At 36.0% G+C, this 22803-nt stretch overlaps 1 protein-coding gene across 1 annotated transcript; it reads right to left on the bottom strand.

Annotated features, from left to right (window-relative positions):
• Positions 1-12342: 12342 nt before the first annotated feature.
• Positions 12343-15125, bottom strand: LOC143530509 (3-hydroxy-3-methylglutaryl-coenzyme A reductase-like). The gene is made up of 2 exons (XM_077026031.1): positions 14242-15125; positions 12343-13164 (listed from the first exon to the last, which is right to left on the bottom strand). Exons 1-2 carry the CDS (start codon positions 15123-15125, stop codon positions 12396-12398), a joined length of 1653 nt encoding a protein of 550 aa, XP_076882146.1. The 3' UTR covers positions 12343-12395.
• Between the last annotated feature and the right edge of the window lie 7678 nt (positions 15126-22803).

Below are 22803 nucleotides of genomic sequence, written 5' to 3'. Positions count from 1 at the left end.
TTTTTCTCACCTCTCCAACCATTCTCAAGTGATTTTCATCCAATTCAAGGTTAGTATTACATCAAGGATTGTCTTTTTCACCATTAAAACGTTTATTGAACCCTATAGATGTCATAAACATGTTAGGGTTTGAGTTTTGATTAAAATAGTTGCTGCCAGATTCGTACTCGTTTATTGTTCGGTCTGTAACTCAATGAAAATTTATTGTTTTTTATCAATTCTTGTTTCCATGATGTTCTAAATTGAGTCTAGTTTCCAGAAAGGTATGATCTGTAATTTTTGGACAATATTTGAATAGTTTTTATGATTTTATAAGATCGAGTGTCAAAGCTGATGCGGGGTGACTGATTCTGGTCTGTCTTCCTGACATCATAACTCTTTTTATACAAGTTCAAATTAGTTGTTTCCACTTCTGGTAGATAATATTTTGAGTTAGGAACCAAACCCAATTTGAATCGTTTAATTTGGTTGGGTAATGAATTTTATAAAAATAAAACCATTTTTTTGCGCACTGAAATAGCTGCACATACCTTTCTGTGTTAGAAGAATTTTTATGATTTTTGTGTCCACTAGAAAAATATAATAAAAATATTTTTTAAACTTAAGATATTTATGAAATTCTGGTAAAAATTTAATAATTTAATTCCATGGTTTTCCTATGTAATAAAATACATCTTTGCATGCTAAAATCTGCATGTTATATTCGTTATTGATCGATAAGTTCGTTTTAGGCTTAACCAGTGGCTGCCCTTTCTCGCATCTTTCGGGGCTGTTATAATTGAAGTTCGTGCTCCATCATCTTCTTAGGTATATCTAGTGTAATATACATTAGTATCATGAGTTTTGGCATTCGTTAGATTGGTCAATTGTTGATGAAGTGAAAATTAGGTTTCGGTTGTCTAGTTTGCCAATTGTTGCGTCTAGCGCGTTGTTTGAGGGAATTAACAACCAATTCGGATGTTGTAGCCTCGGTATGATTTTTTGGCTGTGAAGAACTATATTTTTATGTTATTGGGGCTGAATTGGTTGTCGGTTACTCAAACGGGTCGGTACGGCGCAAATTCGCGTTTATTGGTAATTTGTGCATCGTGCTTGCGAATTACCGACCCATCCAACTCGTGTAGCGTCGTGTGGACTTGTTGGCTGTGATTTTACTAAATTTGGTCCACACGGGGCTGATTCGGTATCTAAGTGAATAAGCAACCCGTTAATGCGCGTATTCGATAAAGTCAACAACTTCCAGGGGTAAATTGGGAACCCTTTGTCCCCAGGATTAACTAAGGGTGGTTTTGGTAAATACATGGACTCGGGGGGCTGATGTAATTGAATTTGGTAATGTCAAGGCTTTAGGTCAATCAAATCATGTTAGAACGTCTCGTAGGATAAACGAGTCGGTACGTTTAGCTAGTAATCTTTGTGTGCAATCCGACAGGCTTGTAAACTGTGGATTTGGCTTTGAGGTTCTCAAACCCTTTGGTATTTGATTGGCTCGTTTCAGGTGAGTTCATGATGCCCTTTTTACTCTTTTCAAGTTTTGGGCTAGGATGCACACCGTAATACAATTTTACACGATTTTACTCGTTACAACTGTTTAGATGGTATTAAATAGCCTTATTCATATTTGTGCATTTACGAAACTATTTGTGAACTATATTTTATGCCTTAGGATGTTCTAGACTCGTTTATGGTCTTATATTCCTTAAGGTTATACATATTACTTGTGGTCTAGGCTCGAGGTTGCTATTAGGCCTAGTATTAATTCCTAGTATTAAACGATTTTTCCTGATGAAACGTTTAAACTATTTTATATAGGCTTGCTAGTATATAGTTGGCCTTGGAATGTTATAGTATGTGTGTGTGTATATATATATATATATATAAAAATTATTGTATAGCCTATATTTGGCGATGTTGTAGTCGTTATCGACTACGGAATGTTACGTATGCCTACTTCGGGTTTGCATGTGTTGAATGGAATGTTACGTGTTGGGGTTGTACGTTTTCTCGTCCCTAAATGTTATTATTGTATGGATGGATGGTGGTCTTGGCCGGGCCAAACTATACGACTCAGGTTCTTAAATCCTGTAGCAGGCCCTGAAAAGCCCGTGAGAGGGGAGGCTCGTGTGGCACGATAATCATCGGATGTTACGTGTTGGGGTTGTACGTTTTCTCGGCCCTGAATGTTATTATTGTATGGATGGATGGTGGTCTTGGCCGGGCCAAACTATACAAATCAGGTTCTTAAATCCTGTGGCGGGCTCTGAAAAGCCCGTGAGGGGGGAGGCTCGTGTGGCATGATCATCATCGGATGTTACGTGTTTGGGTTGTACGTGTGTTCGAACCTGAATGTTATACGTGGATGTTATATATATACATATATATATATATATACATATATATATATGTGTACATATATATATATATAGGGATGTTACATGTTTGGGTTGTACGTGTGCTCGACCCTGATGTTATTTTTTTGGATGGTATTTATAGGGATATAAATATATGAATGTATATAGATGTCTAAGTACGTATACTTAGTGTTGATGATGGCCTAACTGTTCGTATCCCGTATTATATTTTAGACTCTTGGAATGTTTTATAATCCCGTTTTTATATTTAAACCCTTGGAATGATTTATTTAAATGTCTATTATTAAAACTTGAACTCACTTAGTTTAAGCTGACTTTGTGTGTATGTTAGATTGATTTTCAGGTTAAGGATTGGAGGTTATAGCTTGGACGTGCTGGGGACTACTCGGAAGGTTGAAGGCATTTCTGGTCGAGGATTTCCAATAAAACAGATATTATATTTATATTTGATTTTTGGACACTTGTACCCATGTTTGGGATTTTCTTTAAATAATTACACTTTTTCCGCTGTTATTTACTCAGAACTTGTTTTAAATAAAAAAAACGAATCGTTTGGTTTTAAATTTTTGTGAAATTGTGGATGTGATTACCAACTGTAGGATTTCCGGGATTCGGAGTCTTACAAGCATTGACAACTCCCCTGTTCTGATTCCCCTGTATCTGCAAGTGGTTATTTCTTTGTTGGGGATGTGTCTGTTGCTAAGGCCTGTTTTATTGATAGGGATTTTGGTTCATGGGTTGGTTTCTCTGCTGATAACCTTGTTGATTCTGGTAGAACTGATTTTGATTCACTTGATTTCCATATTGCTTTGGAAGATTGCATTCTCTAGCAAAATGACCATGCTGCTGACAGTTGTAACATATTGCCTTGGATTTATCAAATCCAATTCTGTCATTTGGACCTGCAAAACTCGACTTTCCAGTCCTATTATACAACCTTTTGCTCCTTACAGCTAACATAGCAGCTTTCCACTTCAAGTCCATATCTTCCAGTTCATCAGCATCTATCTGTTCCAGGTCTTCTTGAACCACACTTGTATGAATGATACTCTTTGCAACAAATGCATTTTATGACTCTGTAAACATTGAAAACAATGCTTCATACTCATTCCCCTGACTTGGAGCTTGAACATATGGTGCATGTCCACTAGCAGTTGATGTATTATCATCTTCAATCATCTGTATGTTGCACCTTGACTGACCTGCTCCACACATTGAACCAGTATCTGATGGTTCTTCAAAAATTGGGTGCATTTGCTGAGACTTTGTAGAAAGATTGCCCATAGGTGCAACAAGTGCATTGGTCACTAGGAAACTTGGCTTTTCTTCCTTTATCATATGATTCTCAATCATTTCATGCTCAGCTGCTTGTAAAAATGAGATTACATCATCCAACTTGAAGTTGGGAAAATTCACTTTCTCTCTAATGAACTTGCTCGCGGTACCATTCACCAGATAGGGATGTTAACAGTTTCTTGTTCAAATCAAAATCAGAGATTTAAAGATCAGTTGTTCTGATTTCATTTACAATCGCCATGAATCTTTGCAAAACAGACTTTAATCTCTCACCTTCCTTGAACTTAAATCTGTCAAGTTGTTGTTTCAATCGATATTTCTTTGTGTCCCTCAATTCAACATTTCCCTCAAACATTTTAACAACAGCATCATACATATCTTTAGCATTAGTGTGATGATTCACATTTGTCAAGATTTCCCATGACAGTCTCAATTTCAGCATGGATAAGGCTTTATCATCTCTCCTTCTCATCTGCCTTTCCACAACTGCATTATTGTTTGGAGCTGCAACTAGAACATAGGGACCATCTTTAATGGAATTCCACAGTTCAGTGTCATTGTAGTTGACGACAGCCTCAAATAGTACCTTCCATTTTATATAATTTTCTTGACCGAGCAACGTTGGTAATTTGTTTGTCGACGCCTCTTGATCATCCATCTCTTCAGATCTGGACTCAGTCACACGTTAACCCTTCCAAACTTAACCTTTGTCTCTAAACCTTCAGTCCCGTGGCCTTCAGAGAGCTTACGTAGCTCTAATACCACTTGTCAGGATTGAACATGGTGCAAACCTATGTAGGTTGACAAGGACACACTAGATCTAATAACCCAAGGGCCTCTTAAATATCCCGGAGGAATCAGTATATTCAAGGGTTGGGAATGAAGGTTGAACAATAATAAATAATAAGTAAAGAACACACAAGACAAAGATTCACTATATTTATAAATATATCGTTTATGGAACAGTGATTTATTGCATGGAATGTCTAGGGTTTCGTGACGGCGACGGATGTACGAGGTTACACAAAGAGAATATTCGCTCAGGTGATTGTGCTCTCGTATTCCGTAAATGCTCGTCCTATTCATGCGTGTCTGTTCAGAAAACTTAGGACACTATTTATAGGCTCAGACATTCCTTCTAGAAACCCTAATGATTACATAATGAATGACAAAAATAAACACAAGTGTTAACAACTCTTAGACTATGATATATCCTTATCGAGCAGACTTGATATGCATAGCATGCTTGATACAAGTCTTCGAGCATACTCTACTTAGAATATTTTCAGATAGAAAATATTCTCCTCCAGCAGACTTCAATCTTCATGACAAATCCTCGCTTTGCTTGAATAAATCCCTCGAGCAAGCATGTTCTTCTAGATCTCTTCAATCCTGCCTTTTGACTTATTGTGAACAATCTTCAGCATACTCGAATGTGAAGCGTGCTCGGGATTGAACCATGCTCGAAGTCTATACTTAGAACATTTGAGATCTTTCTTTATTGTATCCATGCTCGACCAACCAGTGTGCTCAGAACACTTGGTTTAAGCTGGATAGATCAAGTTGTTTGCTCGATTGGCAATGCATACTCGATGAAGAACATCCTTGCTTGATGAAGTGTAGCTTGCTCGAAGCCTTCAACATTTAGAAGAAATTCCAGAAGATAGTTTTATAAGTATAAGACACCATGCTCAAGGTAATGAAACCATGCTCGAATGTCCAAGCTTGTTCGTAGTCTATACTTAGCCATTTCTCTTAGGAAGTTGAAAAGATTACAATCTTCCTTTGTAAATATCCGACTCAACAAAAACAATCAATTATCATCGAGTTACAGACCAAACAATAAACGAGTACGAATCTGTCAGTAAACTGCTATCATCAAAACTCAAACCCTAACATGTTTATGGCATCTCTAGGGCTCAATAAACGGTTTAGTGGTGAAAAAGACATTCAATCAAACAATACCAACCTTCAATTGATTGGAACAAGGCTTGGATTTCTAGGAGAAGTGAAAAGAACATAGGTCTTGTGACTGCTGCTACTTCCGATCGCAGACAAGGGAAAGAGAGGCCAAAATAATTAGGTTTTAGGGATTTTACACTTAGGCCCCTCTACATACAAATTGGTGATATCTTGGACCAAAATGTTTTTAAATGAACTTCTACGAAGTACCCGGAAGGCCCTCAACTTAAAAAATCAAATCCCGTTCGACATACAAACTATACAACGTGCATACCGTTAAACGAAAATTAGTGGGTGCTACAACTAATCTAGTCCTTTATGTTATAAGAGGTGATGCCTTGAGCAAAAGGATGGATAGACGGACTGTTAAAATGTATTAAAAGGCTCCTAAATTTGAAAGATGAAACCCCGCCTTTTAAACAAACTTCTATAAACGATCAAGCCGATTAACGAATTTTCCCGGCCTTAAAAGTCCACCCTCCTTACAGTGGGATTCGTCCGCAAATCCCTTTGCAATAGGAACGGACGCGGATAAAGATGAAACCTAATCATCAAATCACACAAGAAGACGGGAATGGTAAATTGGAACAAAACCTCTATTAGCGCCAGAGTCAAAAAGAACGAAGCTTAAAGCTCAACAAGTGAAAAGGAAACCTAGAGTTGTAGCATGCTATCTCTTATCCCTACAAACACAGAACCATAACACAGTCAAGCACATGTAGCATTTAGAACATGGAAGGGAATGGTAAATTGCTAATAACGCTGATCAAGTCTTATTAGTCATTTACTATACCCGCGCGTCCTAAGCACCCCTTGTTCCTAACCATATTAGCATCCTATCTAACACTTAATAATTTATGCACACAAAAGCAAACATAATACTTATATAACAAAAGGGTTACATCTTGGTGTGCAGCTACCCGCGGTCGACATTTCTAGTCCTTCCCTTAACAGTTCGAGTCCAAGCATCAGATGATGCCCGGATCCCTCGAACATTGGCTCTGATACCAACTTGTAAGACCCCGAATCTCGGGAGTCAAACAGTTGGTCATCATATCCAAAATTTTCAAAAAAATAAAAGCCAAACGATTTCAATTTATTAAAAATACGTCTAGAGTTACATGCAACGGAAATAATCAAGTATTAAATCCCGAAAACCGGGAAATATGCCCAAAACCAAAATTTAAATGCGTATAGTAATAAATGAAAAGAAACAGTTTGCATTATTAATTCTCCGACTAGATATGCCTTCAACCGTCCGAGTAATCTCGAGCACGTCCAAGCAATAGTTCCCTACTTCTCAACCTGAAAATCAATCTAACATACACACAAAGTCAGCCAAAGCTAAGTGAGTTCATGTTTTAATAAGTGACATCCATAAACCAATTTAAATTAATAAATATAAAAATTTTGGAGAAAATCATAAGTAAATAAATAAATACTTTTTCCTTGGTAAAACACGCAACACGAGCCTCCTCACCCCGAGTCTTCCTCGAGTAATGTATTTAACCCGGTCGTGGTTTAACAAAACAAAATTACGTTTCACGAGCATCCTCACCCCGGGTCTTCCCCAAGTAATATATTTAACTCGGTCACGGTTTAACGAAACAAAATCACGTAACACAAGCCTCCGCACCCCAGGTCTTCCCCAAGTAATATATTTGATTCGGTCATGGTTTAACAAAACAAAATCAAGTAACACGAGCCTCCTCACCCCGGGTCTTCCCCAAGTAATATATTTGACTCGGTCACGGTTTAACAAACCTAAACACGTGATACGGGGCCTCCTCACCCCGGTTCTTCCCCAAGTAATATATTTGACCCGATCACAGTTTAGCCGGACGACGGGCCTCCTCACCCCAAGTCACGAGACACGAAGTCAAGGAATCAAGTAATATATTTGACCCGCCGGGACATAAACATGCAACACGGGCCTCCTCATCCCAGGTCCTCCTGAGTAATATATTTGACCCAGTCACAGTTTATCAAAACATACACGTCCAAATACACCCTTACAAACATCTTAATCGAATAATCAACCAAGCTATATCATCACGTGTAATCCATAAATAATGGATAATCTAGGAATTAATACTTGGCCTAATGGTATCTTCTAGTCTAGACCATAAGTAATATATATAACCTTAAAGAATATATGACCATAAACGAGTCTAAAATGTCCTAAGGCATATAATATAATTAAGACATAGTTTCATAAATGCACATATACGAATAAGGCTATATAATACCATCCAAATAGTTTAAACAAGTAAAATTGGGTAAAATTTGTAATAGGGTGTGTATGCTAGCCCAAAACGTAAAAATATTAAAAAGGGGCATCATGAAACTCACATGACACAAGTCACACAAGTACCAACGAGCTAGAGAATCTCTGAGCAGTCCCGCAAATCAAAGGCCTGTCGGGTTGCACACAACAATTACTAATTAACCCGAACCGACTCGCTTATTACACGGGACATCCTAACCTAATTTAATCGACCAGAAAACTCACCCATGATAATTCATATTACATCAGCCCCCGAGGCCTTTAATTTACTAAAACTACCCTCAAGTAAAACCGGGGACAAAGAGTGTTCCCGAATTACACCCGGTTTACGTTAATTGTGTCGAATTCGCACGTTATCAAGCCGTTTAAGTAATTACCAACCAAATCAGGCCCGTTTAGATAAAATATGGTATTATTACAGCCGGCAATCCCCTTGTACAATGCATGAATTACCGTTTAAGCGAGAATTTGCGTTCTACCGAACCGTTTGAGCAATTACCAACCAAATCAGCCCCGTATAGATAAAACATTACATTATTACAGCAATTAAGTCCACGCAACACTACACAAGCTGAACGGGTCGGCAATCCCCTTGTACAACGCACGAATTACCGTTTAAGCGAGAATTCGTGTTCTACCGAACCGTTTCAGCAATCACCAACCAATTCGGCCCTGTTTTATTGAAAATTATTGTTTCAAAAGCCCGTTAATCATATTAACAATACACAAACTGATTTGGTTGTTAATCCCCTCAAACAACACGCGAAACACAACAATTAACAATTTAAACGACCGAAATCCTAGTTTTCGAACTATTAATGATTGACCCATCAAATCAAATCCATGGGCCAAGAAATTTTAGTACGAAGTATGTGACATACCTAGGGAACTATTAGAACAAAAACCTTGGTCAAAATAGCCACGGAAGTAACTTAATTGGGCAGCCACCGATTTTAACGTAAACCGAAAGTATTGATCAATAACGAGTCTAATATGTAGATTTTAGCATACAAATATGTATTTTATTACATAGGAAAATCATAGAAATAAGTTATGAAATTTTTACTAGAATTGCATAAATGTCTTAGGTTTCTAAAAATGTTATTGTTATATTTTCCTAGTGCACACAAATATCATAAAAATTCATCCAACACAGAAAGGTATGTGCAGCTATTTCAGTACGCAACAAAAGGGTTGTATTTGTTTAAAAATTAATACCAAACCATATTAAATGATTCCAATTGGGTTGAAATCCTAATTCAAAATATGATGTTCAAGAAGTGGAAGCAACCAATTTGGGCAGGTCATAAAAGAGTTATAATGTCAAGAAGACAGAAAAGAATTTGACTCCCCACATCAGCTTTGACATATGTTTTTATAAAATCATAAAAACCATTCAAATTTCATACAAAAATTACAAATTATACATTTTTAGAAACTAGACTCAAAGTTAAACATCATGGAAATAAGAATCGATCAAAAACAATCAATTATCATCGAGTTACAAACCAAACAATAAACGAGTACGAATCTGTCAGTAAACTGCTATCATCAAAATTCAAACCCTAACATGTTTATGGCATCTCTAGGGTTCAATAAAGGGTTTAGCGGTGAAAAAGACATTCAATCAAACAATACTAACCTTCAATTGGTTGGAACCAGGCTTGGATTGCTAGGAGAAGTGAAAAGAACATGGGTCTTGTGGCTGCTACAACTTCCGATCGTAGACAAGGGAAAGAGTGGCCAAAATAATTAGGTTTTGGGGATTTTACACTTAGGCCCCTCTACATATAAATTGGTGATATCTTGGACCAAAAGGTTTTTAAATGAACTTATACGAAGTACCCGGAAGCCCCTCAACTTAGAAATCAAATCCCGTTCGACATATAAACTCTACAACGTGCATACCGTTAAACAAAAATTAGTGGGTGCTACAACTAATCTAGTCCTTTAGGTTATACGAGGTGATGCTTTGTGCAAAAGGATGGATACACGGATTGTTAAAACGTATTAAAAGGCTCCTAAATTTGAAAGATGAAACCCCGTCTTTTAAACAAACTTCTATAAACGATCAAGCCGATTAACGAATTTTCCGGGCGTTACACTTTGGTCAATAATGAATCTAGAATTCATTGTTGACTAAAAAATTTATTTTGGAAACCTATGTTGAAAGTTACCTAGTAAGTTAAAAATATATGTTTTGGAATTGTATTGGTGTGAAGATATTGTTTCTTTGTGCTTATATTTCTCTTCATTCTTGATGCATTATTTTGTTTTGCTATCATGATTGTTATTGAGTGTTTTGACAGTCATGTTTTTTTTGGTTGATTAGATACTTTTTCTATGTGAAGAAATGTATATTTTGATTTCCGATCAGAAGTTTTCTAGCTGTAAACATGTAGTTCGATGTAGAATCATTTGATTCTCAATTTTATTGGACTTATTTCTGAATCCTATGATTCAGTTTTGTTTGCCGGACTGTAAAGTTGTAAAATTTTTGATAAAATCAAATGAGTGTTAAAGCTCTTTACAAGTATTGGTATGATACGTTTTTTTTTTTTTTTGTAAAAGTGTAAAAGTTTTTTATTCAATCAATTAGTCTTTATGTTCTTTGCATGCTTTGACATTAATCATTCTGTTAGACGTGTTTATAAAGTTTTTAAAGACTTGAGTGATTCTTTGTTTAATCAGATTCTACCTTCTGATTTGTTTAGTTGTATATGTCTGTTGGCTTATGTTATCTTTCTTTGGGTGTGGATTCAAAGTCCACTATTCAATAAGAAGTATTTTTTGCCTTGTAATGTTTTATAAAAGTTTTTTTTCTTTGTTCATCGAAGAAATGTTGTGGTTACTAAATTCTTGTCTTGAAAAATGTTTTTCAAGGAATTCGACACCAAAAGTGAGGGATGATTGCTAACATTGCATGATATAACTGTTTTTGCACTGTAGGTTAAATTTTACCTCTAGATTTTTTTTCCTTTAAAATGAAAGGTCCTTATTTAGAAGTTTTGTTGAGGGAAAAAAAACTATTTTGTAGTATTCTAACTTGATTTGTCTTGTGTGAGGTATTTTTGATGCATGGATTGTTGGGGTTGTGTTGATTTGCTTTATAAATATTCTTTCATTCTTTTCTAACTTCATAACAAAGTTTTTTTTATTTATTTATTCAAGGGTTATATGTTTTTGATCATTTTTATGCTAAGTGGTCATTTATGTCTTTGTTATGGAGAGTTTTTATCATAGGTTTGTGACAGTTCATTCTGTTTGATTATCTAGAAGTGGTGTTATAAAAAAAGTTGTTTTCGAAATATTGCGTTGGGACTGGCCGTTGAGCATTGAATAAATAGTTGAGCTTCTGTTTTGGGGTAAGCATAATATAAATCTGTTTTAAGAAGTGAAGCCTAGTATCTGGTTAAAATTTTGTTTATTTGTTTTTTTTTTTTCGCTTCTTCATTGGTATAATTAGGTTAGTTAAAAATGTTTTCTTTTTTTTTTTTTTTGGTTTAACTGTTTGAAAATGATGTTGTTTTAAGGATTTTTTTTTCGCTTCTTCATTGGTATAATTAGGTTAGTTAAAAATGTTTTCTTTTTTTTTTTTTTTGGTTTAACTGTTTGAAAATGATGTTGTTTTAAGGATTTTTTTTTAAGAATAAGTTTGTTTTGGCATTTTGTTATCTTTGCTATTATAATGCTTAATATTATTCGTCTATTGAATTGAGTTGGGATGTTGAAATATATGGATGTTTCAATTCTATAGCAAATAATATTGAAAAATATTAAAGAGGATATTGCTCTAATATAATTTTGTTTGTTTTGTATATTGGATTGGACTGAGAATAATAAGGGCTTAATTTAAAACTTACGTTGGGCTGAACATGTGTTGGTGGGCCAGCTAAGTGGGCTGCAGTTGGCTTTCAGGATTCAAGTAAGGACGAAGCCCATTTGTGTTGTGAGGAGATAAAACAAGTCTTACATCAGATATGTAGGTAGTATATTGTTCATCGCAATTATTGGTTTTCTCTCGGCGAGTTCATCTCATTTTGTATTAGGGTTTCATTCGGTTAGTCTAGTTTTATTATTGTTGGTCTTTCTCTAATCGTTAACTGATTTGTATCAGTAGATGATTGGTTGTACTGTTGATCAAGAACTTGTATTTGTGAGTTCTAAAGGTTTCGGAGGTGTTTTTTCGGTTTGGGTTAATATCTAATAAAAGTTTTGTCGCTTTATTTTGCTGCTACATCTTTCTTGTTTGTAAGATTATCTGTAAATTCTGACACAAACATAAAACGTTTTTAATTTAAATAATAAATAAACACAATTTACGCACTTAATTGTATGTCCAGAGCTAAAAATACCAGCAGAACTGAAATAAGAATTTAGGTAAGCTCATCGATCTACAAGCGAAACAAACAAGAGTAGATGGTAACATAAGGTTTTCATAGCAGTTTAATAAAATTGTATGGTTGAGATGTATAAGTTTAACCCTTACTGGCAATGTCTTTACTAGAACGATTGTATTTCATATGGCTCTTCACTAGTTGCCCTGCCGCGATTGCAGACATTAGCGACAGCTCCCCAGCTAGAACCGATGCAGCCACAACCTTAGCCAATTGGCGCACATTCGAACCTGCCGATTCTCTGTTTGCACCCTTCACTCCCAGCAAGTTCAAACAAGCGGACTGTGAAGCTAACTGGGTTCCGCCACCGACGGTTCCAACCTCAATGGATGGCATGGTCACAGACACGTGAAGGTCTTTGCCGTCGTTCACAGGTTCCATCATGGTGATACAATGAGAGCTTTCAACGTTCTGTGCCGGGTCTTGACCGGTGGCTATGTATACAGCCGAAACTATGTTACTAGCATGGGCGTTGAAGCCACCAAGAGCACCGGCCATGGCTGATCCAGTGAGGTTCTTGAGCATGTTTAGTTCGACCAACGAAGCTACAGTTGTCTTTAATACTTTCTTCACGACTTCTTCTTTTATGATGGCCTCACACACCACAGATTTGCCTCTTCCTTCTATCCAGTTCACCGCTGCCGGTTTCTTATCGGAACAATAGTTTCCGGATATGCCGAGAACATCCATATCAGGGAAGTCCAGTTGCAGGAAGTCCAAAACATTTTGAACACCTTTGGAAACCATGTTCATCCCCATTGCATCACCCGTGCTGCAAGTAAATCTTATGAATAAGTTTTTTCCAGCTATTGCACATTGTATCCTTTGAAGTCTCCCGAATCGGCTTGATCTGAAATCATGGCCAACCAGATTTAGTAGTTGAGACTATTTATTATATATATGGTGCAAAACGTATTTTTTTAATAACTCGATCTGCTAAAGATTCATGGAATACAGTGAGCGTGAAAATTAAACTAATGATTATTATAGTGCTTATGATCGAGAAAGAAAACCACATCACATGCAGGCCCGAAACCTTTTGGGGTCCGTTCGATATTGATGAATATGTTTGGTAGTTTGGTGTATCTTTTATAAATACACACAATGCTAAGCCACGTTTTAATTTGGTTGTTTTTTGAGACGTACATGCGCTTCTAGATGTAACCATGTGGCTACCTACAGCTCCCTATTTAAATACAACTTTTGAATTTATTATTGATATTTTTTTTAACGGACGATAAACATAGAATACTTAGATACTTCGTACGAGGTCACCCAACGGCTAAAGGCTACCGCCAGCTAGCCGAGCCCAGACGTACGAAGCCCTTAAACGCCTCCAATTTATCTTCAGTTCCGTGGAAAACCCACCCGCCCAAAGATTCACTGGTGGTAAAACCCGGATGCCCTCAAGATCGAACTGGAGATCACAAGGATTTCATTCTTCCTTCATTGAGCCACCCATATCTCCTCAAAGTGTTGTAAGTGAGAATTAAACTCGGGTGAGTATTGAAAAACCCAATTTCCCTACCATTACTACACATTGGAAAGGACAATTATTATTGATATTATAAAATAATTAATTATTATGTTTATTAATATTAATAAAAATTACAAAATAATTATTTATTATTGTTTTCATCATATTAGAAGTTCATTATATCTATATTGAGATAATACTTGCTATATATATGCTTCTTTGTCAAATTTGTAAGGTTATAGTTTATTAATAAAATATATAAACAGTTAGTTGTAATATATTATTGATTTCATGGACAAATTAGGGTCATAAAATTAATTATATACTTCAAAATATTATATCACAAAATAAAATATTGATCAGCTTATATATTGTAAATGGAAGAAGCCTTAACCGTGCCAATGTTAATATAAGGGATGTTGTAGAAACAAGAAGTTTATTATATCTTACTTGTTGAAAACAGACGCAAGAGTATCGAAGTTGAGGGGTTCTTCCAAGAAAACCTTTAACTCAGCAGCTCTCTTGGCAATTCCAAACCTAACCACCGGAGCTCGAGTCATACCATCTTTTAGTAGCACACTGGTGGCACCACCCGAGACATAAATAGCCTTACAACCCCTATTAGTGCTAGCCACAAGGCACCCTTCGGTTGTAGCCATGGGCACATAAAACTCCTTCCCGTCTAGCAACATCGGGCCAGCAATACCTACGGGTATTTGAACATAACCAACTGGCATCTCACAACACTGTCCCAATATCGACTCGTAATCTAAACCCTCTAGAGGCAAGCCCTTAAGCGACTTCCCGGATATCCTCTCCAACGCCACCCGCCTTATGAAAGCCGCATGTTTGCAGTCCCCCAGCTTTGATTCCAACGAGTAAGACGGGGTTTTACCCAACACCACCGCTTGTATCATGGCTTCATCTTCTTCGCTCACCGTTACTTCCTTTGTTAAGTTCACCAAATCCTTCGTTACAAGTGCATCAGATTCAACATGGAGAGATGCACCACAAGTACTGTCATCTTTACAAACTTTGTCTTCTTCTTCTTCTTCTTCTTCTTCGTCATCAGAATAAGACGTGGTTTGAAGAAAACTCATCCCGAAGAAGCAGAATAAATAGATAAACGACGCGACAAACAAGATAATCGCAGCCATTTCCGACAAGGTGACAACATGAAGGGGAGTGGAATCACGAATCTTTTCACGCCAACGGATTAGAAGAAAGTAAGTAACCGAAAAGAAGACAGTAAACAAAATACCGTTTGAAATGGCCATAGAAGTTGGCAGAGAATCAGAACCATCCACCATCTTTTTGTTGCTAGATTCAAACATCTGGTGCGATTTCAACGAAAATCGGCTACGGGCATCCATCCCTTTAGTTTGCTAGGGGCGTGCAGGATGGAGCCGATGACAATTACCATAAGTGTAAAATGTGAATAGGAAATGCTTAATGAATTGGAAAATATTTGTAAAACGGTGCTATTATTTATAGATAAGGTTGTTGAATTTTAAACAATACAAGTCAACAATGGGTAGTTCGTGTAATTATAAATAAATAATTAATTAAAAATAGCACCTCAAATAAGAAATTAGGGGTCATTTATTTTGTGTATTTTTGTTTAAGTTGAAAAGATGGATCTAGGCAAAGTTCTGTATGTTTTGATAAATTAAAAAAAGCGAATCATGATTTGCATTGTCAGATAAGAAACCTATTTTGTCATGATCATAAAACATAGAAAATATCTCAATCTTGAATTCAGGATTTTGAAATAACTAAAAAGAAATTCCTCGATAATAGCTTGTCCGAAAACATTAAGGGGCAGTTTGTTTTTCTTAAACAGGTCTGTACGGACTTTTTTGTCTTTGTCCGTAGACCACGCGTAGATATTGGTGTTGTTTGTTTTTGAAGAGGTGAAATGGTTTTTGTCTGCGGATCGCATCTGCAGGCATCTGTAAATGAAGATGTTGACCAAACCTCTCTAGTCTGCAAAAAGACGACTGTTGTTTTTTAACGTTTATAGATTGCTAAAATAATTGGTGTGTTGTACGAACTATGAAAGTGGGTGGTGGTGGGCGATTGGTAGTAGATGATGGTGGTAGGCGGTAAACGATGGTGGGTGGTGGTGATGGACGATGGTGGTAGACGGTGGTGGTGGGTTGTGGACAGTAGCGGTAGTGGACGATGGTGGGGGCGGCAGACAGTGGACGGTGGTGGTGGCCGATGGTGGGTGGGGGTGGTGGTGGGTGGTGGTGGCGGGCATTGAGTGGTGGTGGTCCTGGATAGTGGGTGTTAGTATGATGTGAAGAAGCGTGAAGAAGTTACATATTAGCTTATTTTTAAGACCATAAAAACTGCTTTTCAAATCTCTTAAAAAAAACAAACAAACCGTATTCAGAAGCTTATGTTTGAACTCCTGCAAAAATAAGCGCATTGTAGATCTTTTAAGTGAAAACAAACAGAGCCATTTCCATCTGCAGACAGTTTGTTTTCTTGAAGGCGTTTCATTAAAAACATCTACACAATCTATTCTCAGTGTAGATTTGGCGCATCCACTTCTGAAATCTTCTAAGGTCTGCAGATGGTTAAAACACCATACCCTACCAACACCGACTGTGCACCACCACCACCACCCACCATTTGCCACCATCACCATCCACCACCCACCCACCGTCCGCCACTACCACCGTCCACCTCCACTACCCACCATTCGCCACCACCACCGTCCACACCCACCACCCACTCACCGTCCGCCACCCACCATCACCGTCGTCCACCACCACCAACACCACCCACCGTCCGTCACCACCACTGTGTCACCCCCTACCTACAGCAGAACATGTCGGAGCGCGACATAATTTGTATCATAGCTCAAAGACACTACATATAACTATAAGTGTCAATATCTAAATTTATTTATTCACATAAATTGTACACAAACAATTAAAAGAATTTAATAAAACATTTAAACTTTATAATTTTTTTAGCCTAGAGTCCAAGTCTATGTCTTTACTTTAAATAACTTCTTATAATTAACAACCTACATTATCCGTAAAAATAATTTGTCAACAACACATGTTGAGCGAGTAACCACGGTTTATAATAATAATAATAATAATAATAATAATAATAATAATAATAATAATAATAATAAAAATAAACAACTCTTTTCGTATGTGAATAGCACCAATCAATTTTAACAAGTATAAGTATCTTTTCGATTATGTCACTAGAATACAGACATGTTTACTCGGACGAATTTCGCAACCAATAACAACATAAAATAAAAGTAACAAAAGTGTCTTTTCGAGCATGCCACTAGATTCGGGCATGCCTACTTGGACAGCGTATGATCATACTATGAGCACGAGGATGAGATACCAACCAACCATAAAATAGTAAACTAATAAATCATATAGCAATCAACAATTAGTCGAGTAACCTCAAAACCACGCAATTAATGGAATTGTGTTTGAGTGAAATTGTAAGACCCTGAAACCCGGGTGTCCAATAGTTGGTCATCATATCCCAAAATTTTCAAAAATAAAAGCCAAACGATTTCAATTTAAAAACAAACGTCTAGCGTTACACGCAACGGAAAATTAAAAAACTACCAAATCCCAAAATCGGTAAATATGCCCAAAAATCAAAGTTTAAATATATGTAATAATAAATGAAAAGAAAACAGTTGCATTATTAATTCTCCGACTAGATATGCCTTCAACCGTCTGAGTAGTCTCGAGCACGTCTAGCAGTAATCTACAATCTCCTCAACCTGAAATTCAAACTAGCATACACACAAAGTCAGCTTAAGCTGAGTGAGTTCACGTTTTTATAAACAACATTTATAAATCGGTTTAAAAATTTATAAATACAAAGAGTGTAGAAAATCATAATTTAATAAGTAAATAATTTTTCTTTAGTTAATTATGCTAATACGGGCCTCCTTACCACGAGTCAAGACTCAAGTAATATATTTGACCCGGTAGCGAAAAACAACATGTAATACGAGCCTCCTCATCACGAGTTATTACTCGAGTAACCCGATTACAGAAAAATACACGTAATGCGGGCCTCCTCCGCACGGGTTTGTCCCGTGTAATATATTTGACCCGATTACAGAAAAATACACGTAATACAGGCCTCCTCACCACGGGTTTCTCCCGAGTAATATATTTGACCCGATTACAGAAAAATACATGTAATATGGGCCTCCTCACCACGGGTTTCTCCCGAGTAATATGTTTGACCTAATTACGATTTTAGCAAAAGACGGGCCTTCTCACCACGAATCACGAGTCACAAAGTCAAGGATTTGAGTAATATATTTGACCCGTCCCAATCATAATCATGAATATGCAACATGGGCCCTCTCACCATGGGTTTCTCCCAAGTAATATATTTGACCCGTTCACAATCCATTCAAGCACACACATCAATAGACACGCCTATATACATCTTAGCCAATCAATCAACCGAATAACATCATCACGCGTAAACTATAAATAATATATAGTTTAGAAATTAATACAAGGTCTAATAATATCCTCAAATATAGATTATAAATAATATAAAATTTTCACAAATGTATAATTATAGACGAGTCTAAATAATATCCTGAAGTATAGATTATAAATAATATAAAATTTTCATAAATATATAATCATAGACGAGTCTAAATAACATCCTCAAGTATAGATTATAAATAATATATAATTTTCAGAAATGTATAATCATAGACGAGTCTAAATAATATCCCCAAGCATAATCTATAAATAATATATAATTTCAGAAATATCTAATTATAAACGAGTCCAATAATGTCCTCGAACATGGACTATTAATAATATAAATCTTAGCCAATCAACCAAACAATATCGTCACGTGTAATCCACAAATAATGGATAGTCTAGAAATTAATACCATGCCTAATAATATCCTCGAGCCTAGACCATAAGTAATATATATTTATATATATATATATAGGGAGATGTTCAAGAGAAAACTCACCTTTAGAGAGAAAACTAAAAAACTCATAAAGAATTATTTTTAATTAAAAATAAAAAAATATTTTCAAAATTCTGTTTTAGCCATTATTCTTATATTTTCTTATATTTCACTCGAAAAATAAAAAAAATAAAAAAAACAAAAAAAAACCGCTGTAATGCATATACGTATTACTGTGCGATACCGTTGTATTACACATGTGTATTACTATGTATTTTTGAGTTTAATAGTGTTTTATTGCATATATTCAATATTTGTGTATTGTATATGTGTAGTAGTGTTGTATTATATAGAAAAAAAATAATAAAAAAATAAAAGTCGATGTGGTGCACATATGCGTTAATGTTGTATTACACATACGTACTAATGCGTATTCGATGTGTGTATTAGTCTTATATTGCATATATACAATAGTGTGTATCAAATATGTGCAATATTGTTGTATTCTATGCAATACAAACACTTTTGCATATATGCAATGCACACTATTACACATGCGCACTATACTGACGAGGTTAAAGGCAAGGTTTTTTTTTTGAACCAATAACAACATATAAGAATAATAGAAAAATAAGAAACTTCAAAAAAAAATTTAAAAAAAGTTAAAAATAGTTTTTTAGAAGTTTTTAGGAGTTTTTAAGTTCTTTCTCTTTAAGAAGAGTTTTCACTATAACCCACCCCTATATATATATATATATATATATATATATATATATATAACCTTAGGGAATTTATGACCATAGTCGAGTCTAAAATATCCTGAGGCTGTGACATTTGAGCCAAAATAAGATACACCTCAGTACGTATTTACCGATTAAGCAAATAAACGCCTTTTGCGTAACAAACGAACGATTAACCGAACGGGTCGGGTTATGACCCAGATATCTCGGGGGGCCATTTATAAGTGATATACGATCTATACAAGCTAAAATATTAGAAATATGGCCTTAGTTTGATAGCAAACAAGTTAAACGAAAACATGCTCGTTTAACCACCCGCTATAGATTTAAACGCGAAAGATAGTTACAAACCAAGCATTGTATCATCCGTTAAGCCGAAAAAGACTTACCAAACACTTATTTGAAATGTTTTAAGCGATCCGTGAAAATATTTTTGATTTTTACAAACATATAGTATATTTTTATAATTTTACACAAAACTAGCCGAAAAACACTTGTTTTCGCGTTGTTTAACGCACCCGATAAGTTTTTCGCGCCAAAAACCGAACCCGAACTAAATTTGGACCGGGTTTTCGTATTTGGGCTTGAGAAATCAGAAACTTGGGCCAAAATGGGCCCATGGATTCCGGCCGCAGCCGCCACCCCCCCACCCCCCTTCATTTCCTTTTCACATATAAACTAGATCCAAGCCATTTTTCCACATAATTTCTTGAAAACTCTGGATACAACACTGCTCCAGCCAAAAACAGCAAGAAAACCTAAGGTAAGGAGCTTAAATAAGTAGCTTTTTACTTGTTTAATACCATAAAAACATGTCTTGTTTACTAAAAATCATTCCTAACCGTGTAAAAATCCTAAATTTGGTGATTTTTCGACCATCCGAGAATATTTGGCGAATTTATTACCGAATTGGGACGTTTATTTGGGAAAAATAGCTAAAATACTTCAAAAAATTATGAAATTTTTCTGGGAACTCAGATTTGATGTATTTTGATCACATATGAATTTTGGGATCATTTGGAGAAGTTTAAAGGTGTTTTGTTTATTTGCGTTCGTGTGAATTTTTACAGCCGAATTTGGGCTGAAAAGAATATCGCACGAGCTTTTTACATTCTGGAATTGATACAGGTTGTTTTGGGACATGATTTGAGTATTCAGGAATTTTTGGTGAATTTTTGGAAATTGTTTGGGGTAAACGGACGATTTTCAGACGAAATATAGCTGATAAAATGAATTTTTATAAATTAATAAATCAGTAAATAAATTCCAGAAATATTTTTATAAAAATCTACATATTTTAATTGATAAGTGGTTAAATTTTCATAATTTAATAATTAACGATTAATTAATTATGCTAATCTGAATATTAAACAAATTCAGTTTTTATAAAAACCGGCAAGTTCGCGACTAGTGAATCTGCGGGAATATCAAAACACCAAGAGTGATCAAAAATCATATGTTTGGACTAATTAAGTAAAAATGAACTTTTCTATGAGAAACCTGGACAATCCGGGTGGATTGTGCGCGTTTTTTCTCAAATCAAACTGAATAAGCGGAAACGGGCCCCGTGACTAATCCGGGACCCCAGTATGTGATTTTTTTTATAACTTAATAATTTTATTAACCAATACACTTACCCAAGCTTATTTTCCCATAACTGTTTTCTGAACGCGTAAACGAACAACTTGGCCCAGCTGGGAAAACGGGAATCTGAGCCAAGTTCCGTTTTAAGTATTAGACATTGAACAACATCACAACCTAAGCCTATTGCCACTTTCTGGGCGTTCCAGCTACACCCAGATTAGTTATACAGCCCAGTTTAGTATTGAGATTATAATAATATTAAAATATTAATATTATTATAATATTAATTATAGGAACTACTGATAGCGGACTGAACAACCCACGAGTTGATACAGTACGGAATATCTACAAAGCCGTGAGTTTCATGACCCCACTTTTAAACTGTTTTACGAACTTTTGGGGTGAAAAGCATGTTTGCTTATATCTATATACATACCTGAAACATGTGATGATGTGAATTATCTAAGTGCTAACACATGAAAGTCCCCACTAACACAGTGATTAACTTCGAGCTGGTGGCTTGTGAATAGTACTATTGGTTTGACAAACCCAGGCGGGGCCAGTACGGTTGCTGAGACATTATTCCGTTTGCACATGTCCATATTTTTACGAACCAGCTATGTAGTGTTAGGCATAGCTACCGGGGCATGTTGTGGGCGGAAAGGGGCCACAATGGTTGTTTGAGCGTGGGAAACGGAGGCACGCAGCACGAACAGTCCAGGCTTCACTGTAGCTTAGCATAATTACATCACATACATCATTTACATACATACATACTTATTTCATGATTACAAGTGTTGACTTGCGAATACTCATTACTGTTTTCTTGAAACTCGTGAAACTCACCAACTCCAATAGTTGACCCGTTTTAAACTGCTTTTCAGGGTTACCGAAGTTGGAAAATCCGTGATTGTGTGCTACCTGTTACTAAATGTGATCGATGCAGTGTGAATAGAGGCAAGGCTACCAGTATGGCTAGAGTAGCTTATGAGTATATCTTGGTGTAACACCTAGTTTGTAATAAAAGATAGACCAGTGTAATATAATGTAAATTAGTTGTAATGTTTCTTTATAAACAATGTTGTTGATACCAGAGGTGTCTGTTACATTCCCGTTTTACGCTTCCGCATTATGCTAGTCGGGGTGTGACAGAGGCATAGAATATAATGTATGTATATATGAAAGAAAGGTAAGCAGGTTTAGTTTAAAATATGTATCTTTGTATACGTATATGTATGTATAATTCAATTAATGTATGTATAATTCAATTAAAAGGTAAGCATTATAATGTATGTATAATTCACACATGGTTTCATAAATGTACAAATACAATTAAGACTATGCAATACCATCTAAACAGTTAAAGCGAGTAAAATTGGGTAAAATTTATAATAGGGTGTATATGCTAGCCCAAAACGTAAAAACATTAAAAAGGGGCATCATTAAACTCACCTGATACAAGTCACATAGGTACTAATGAGCTAGAGAATCTCTGAGCAGTCTCGCAAATCAAAATCCTGTCGGGTTGCACACAACAATTACTACCTAACCCGAACCAACTCGCTTATTTTACGGGACGTTCTAACATAATTTAATCGAACCGAAACCTCACCCATGATAATATCATTTACATCAGCCCCCGAGGCCTTTAATTTACCAACACTACCCTCAAGTAAAACCAGGGAGAAAAAGGGTTTACAAACTACACCCGGTTTACGTTAATCGTGTTGAATTCGCATGT

Source organism: Bidens hawaiensis, unplaced genomic scaffold (genome assembly GCF_021521415.1).
Source record: "Bidens hawaiensis isolate Kalapana, Puna unplaced genomic scaffold, B.hawaiensis_p1.1 tig00000657_1, whole genome shotgun sequence".
In the NCBI taxonomy this organism is placed as follows: domain Eukaryota; kingdom Viridiplantae; phylum Streptophyta; class Magnoliopsida; order Asterales; family Asteraceae; genus Bidens; species Bidens hawaiensis.
This window is presented reverse-complemented; position numbering and strand designations above follow the sequence as displayed.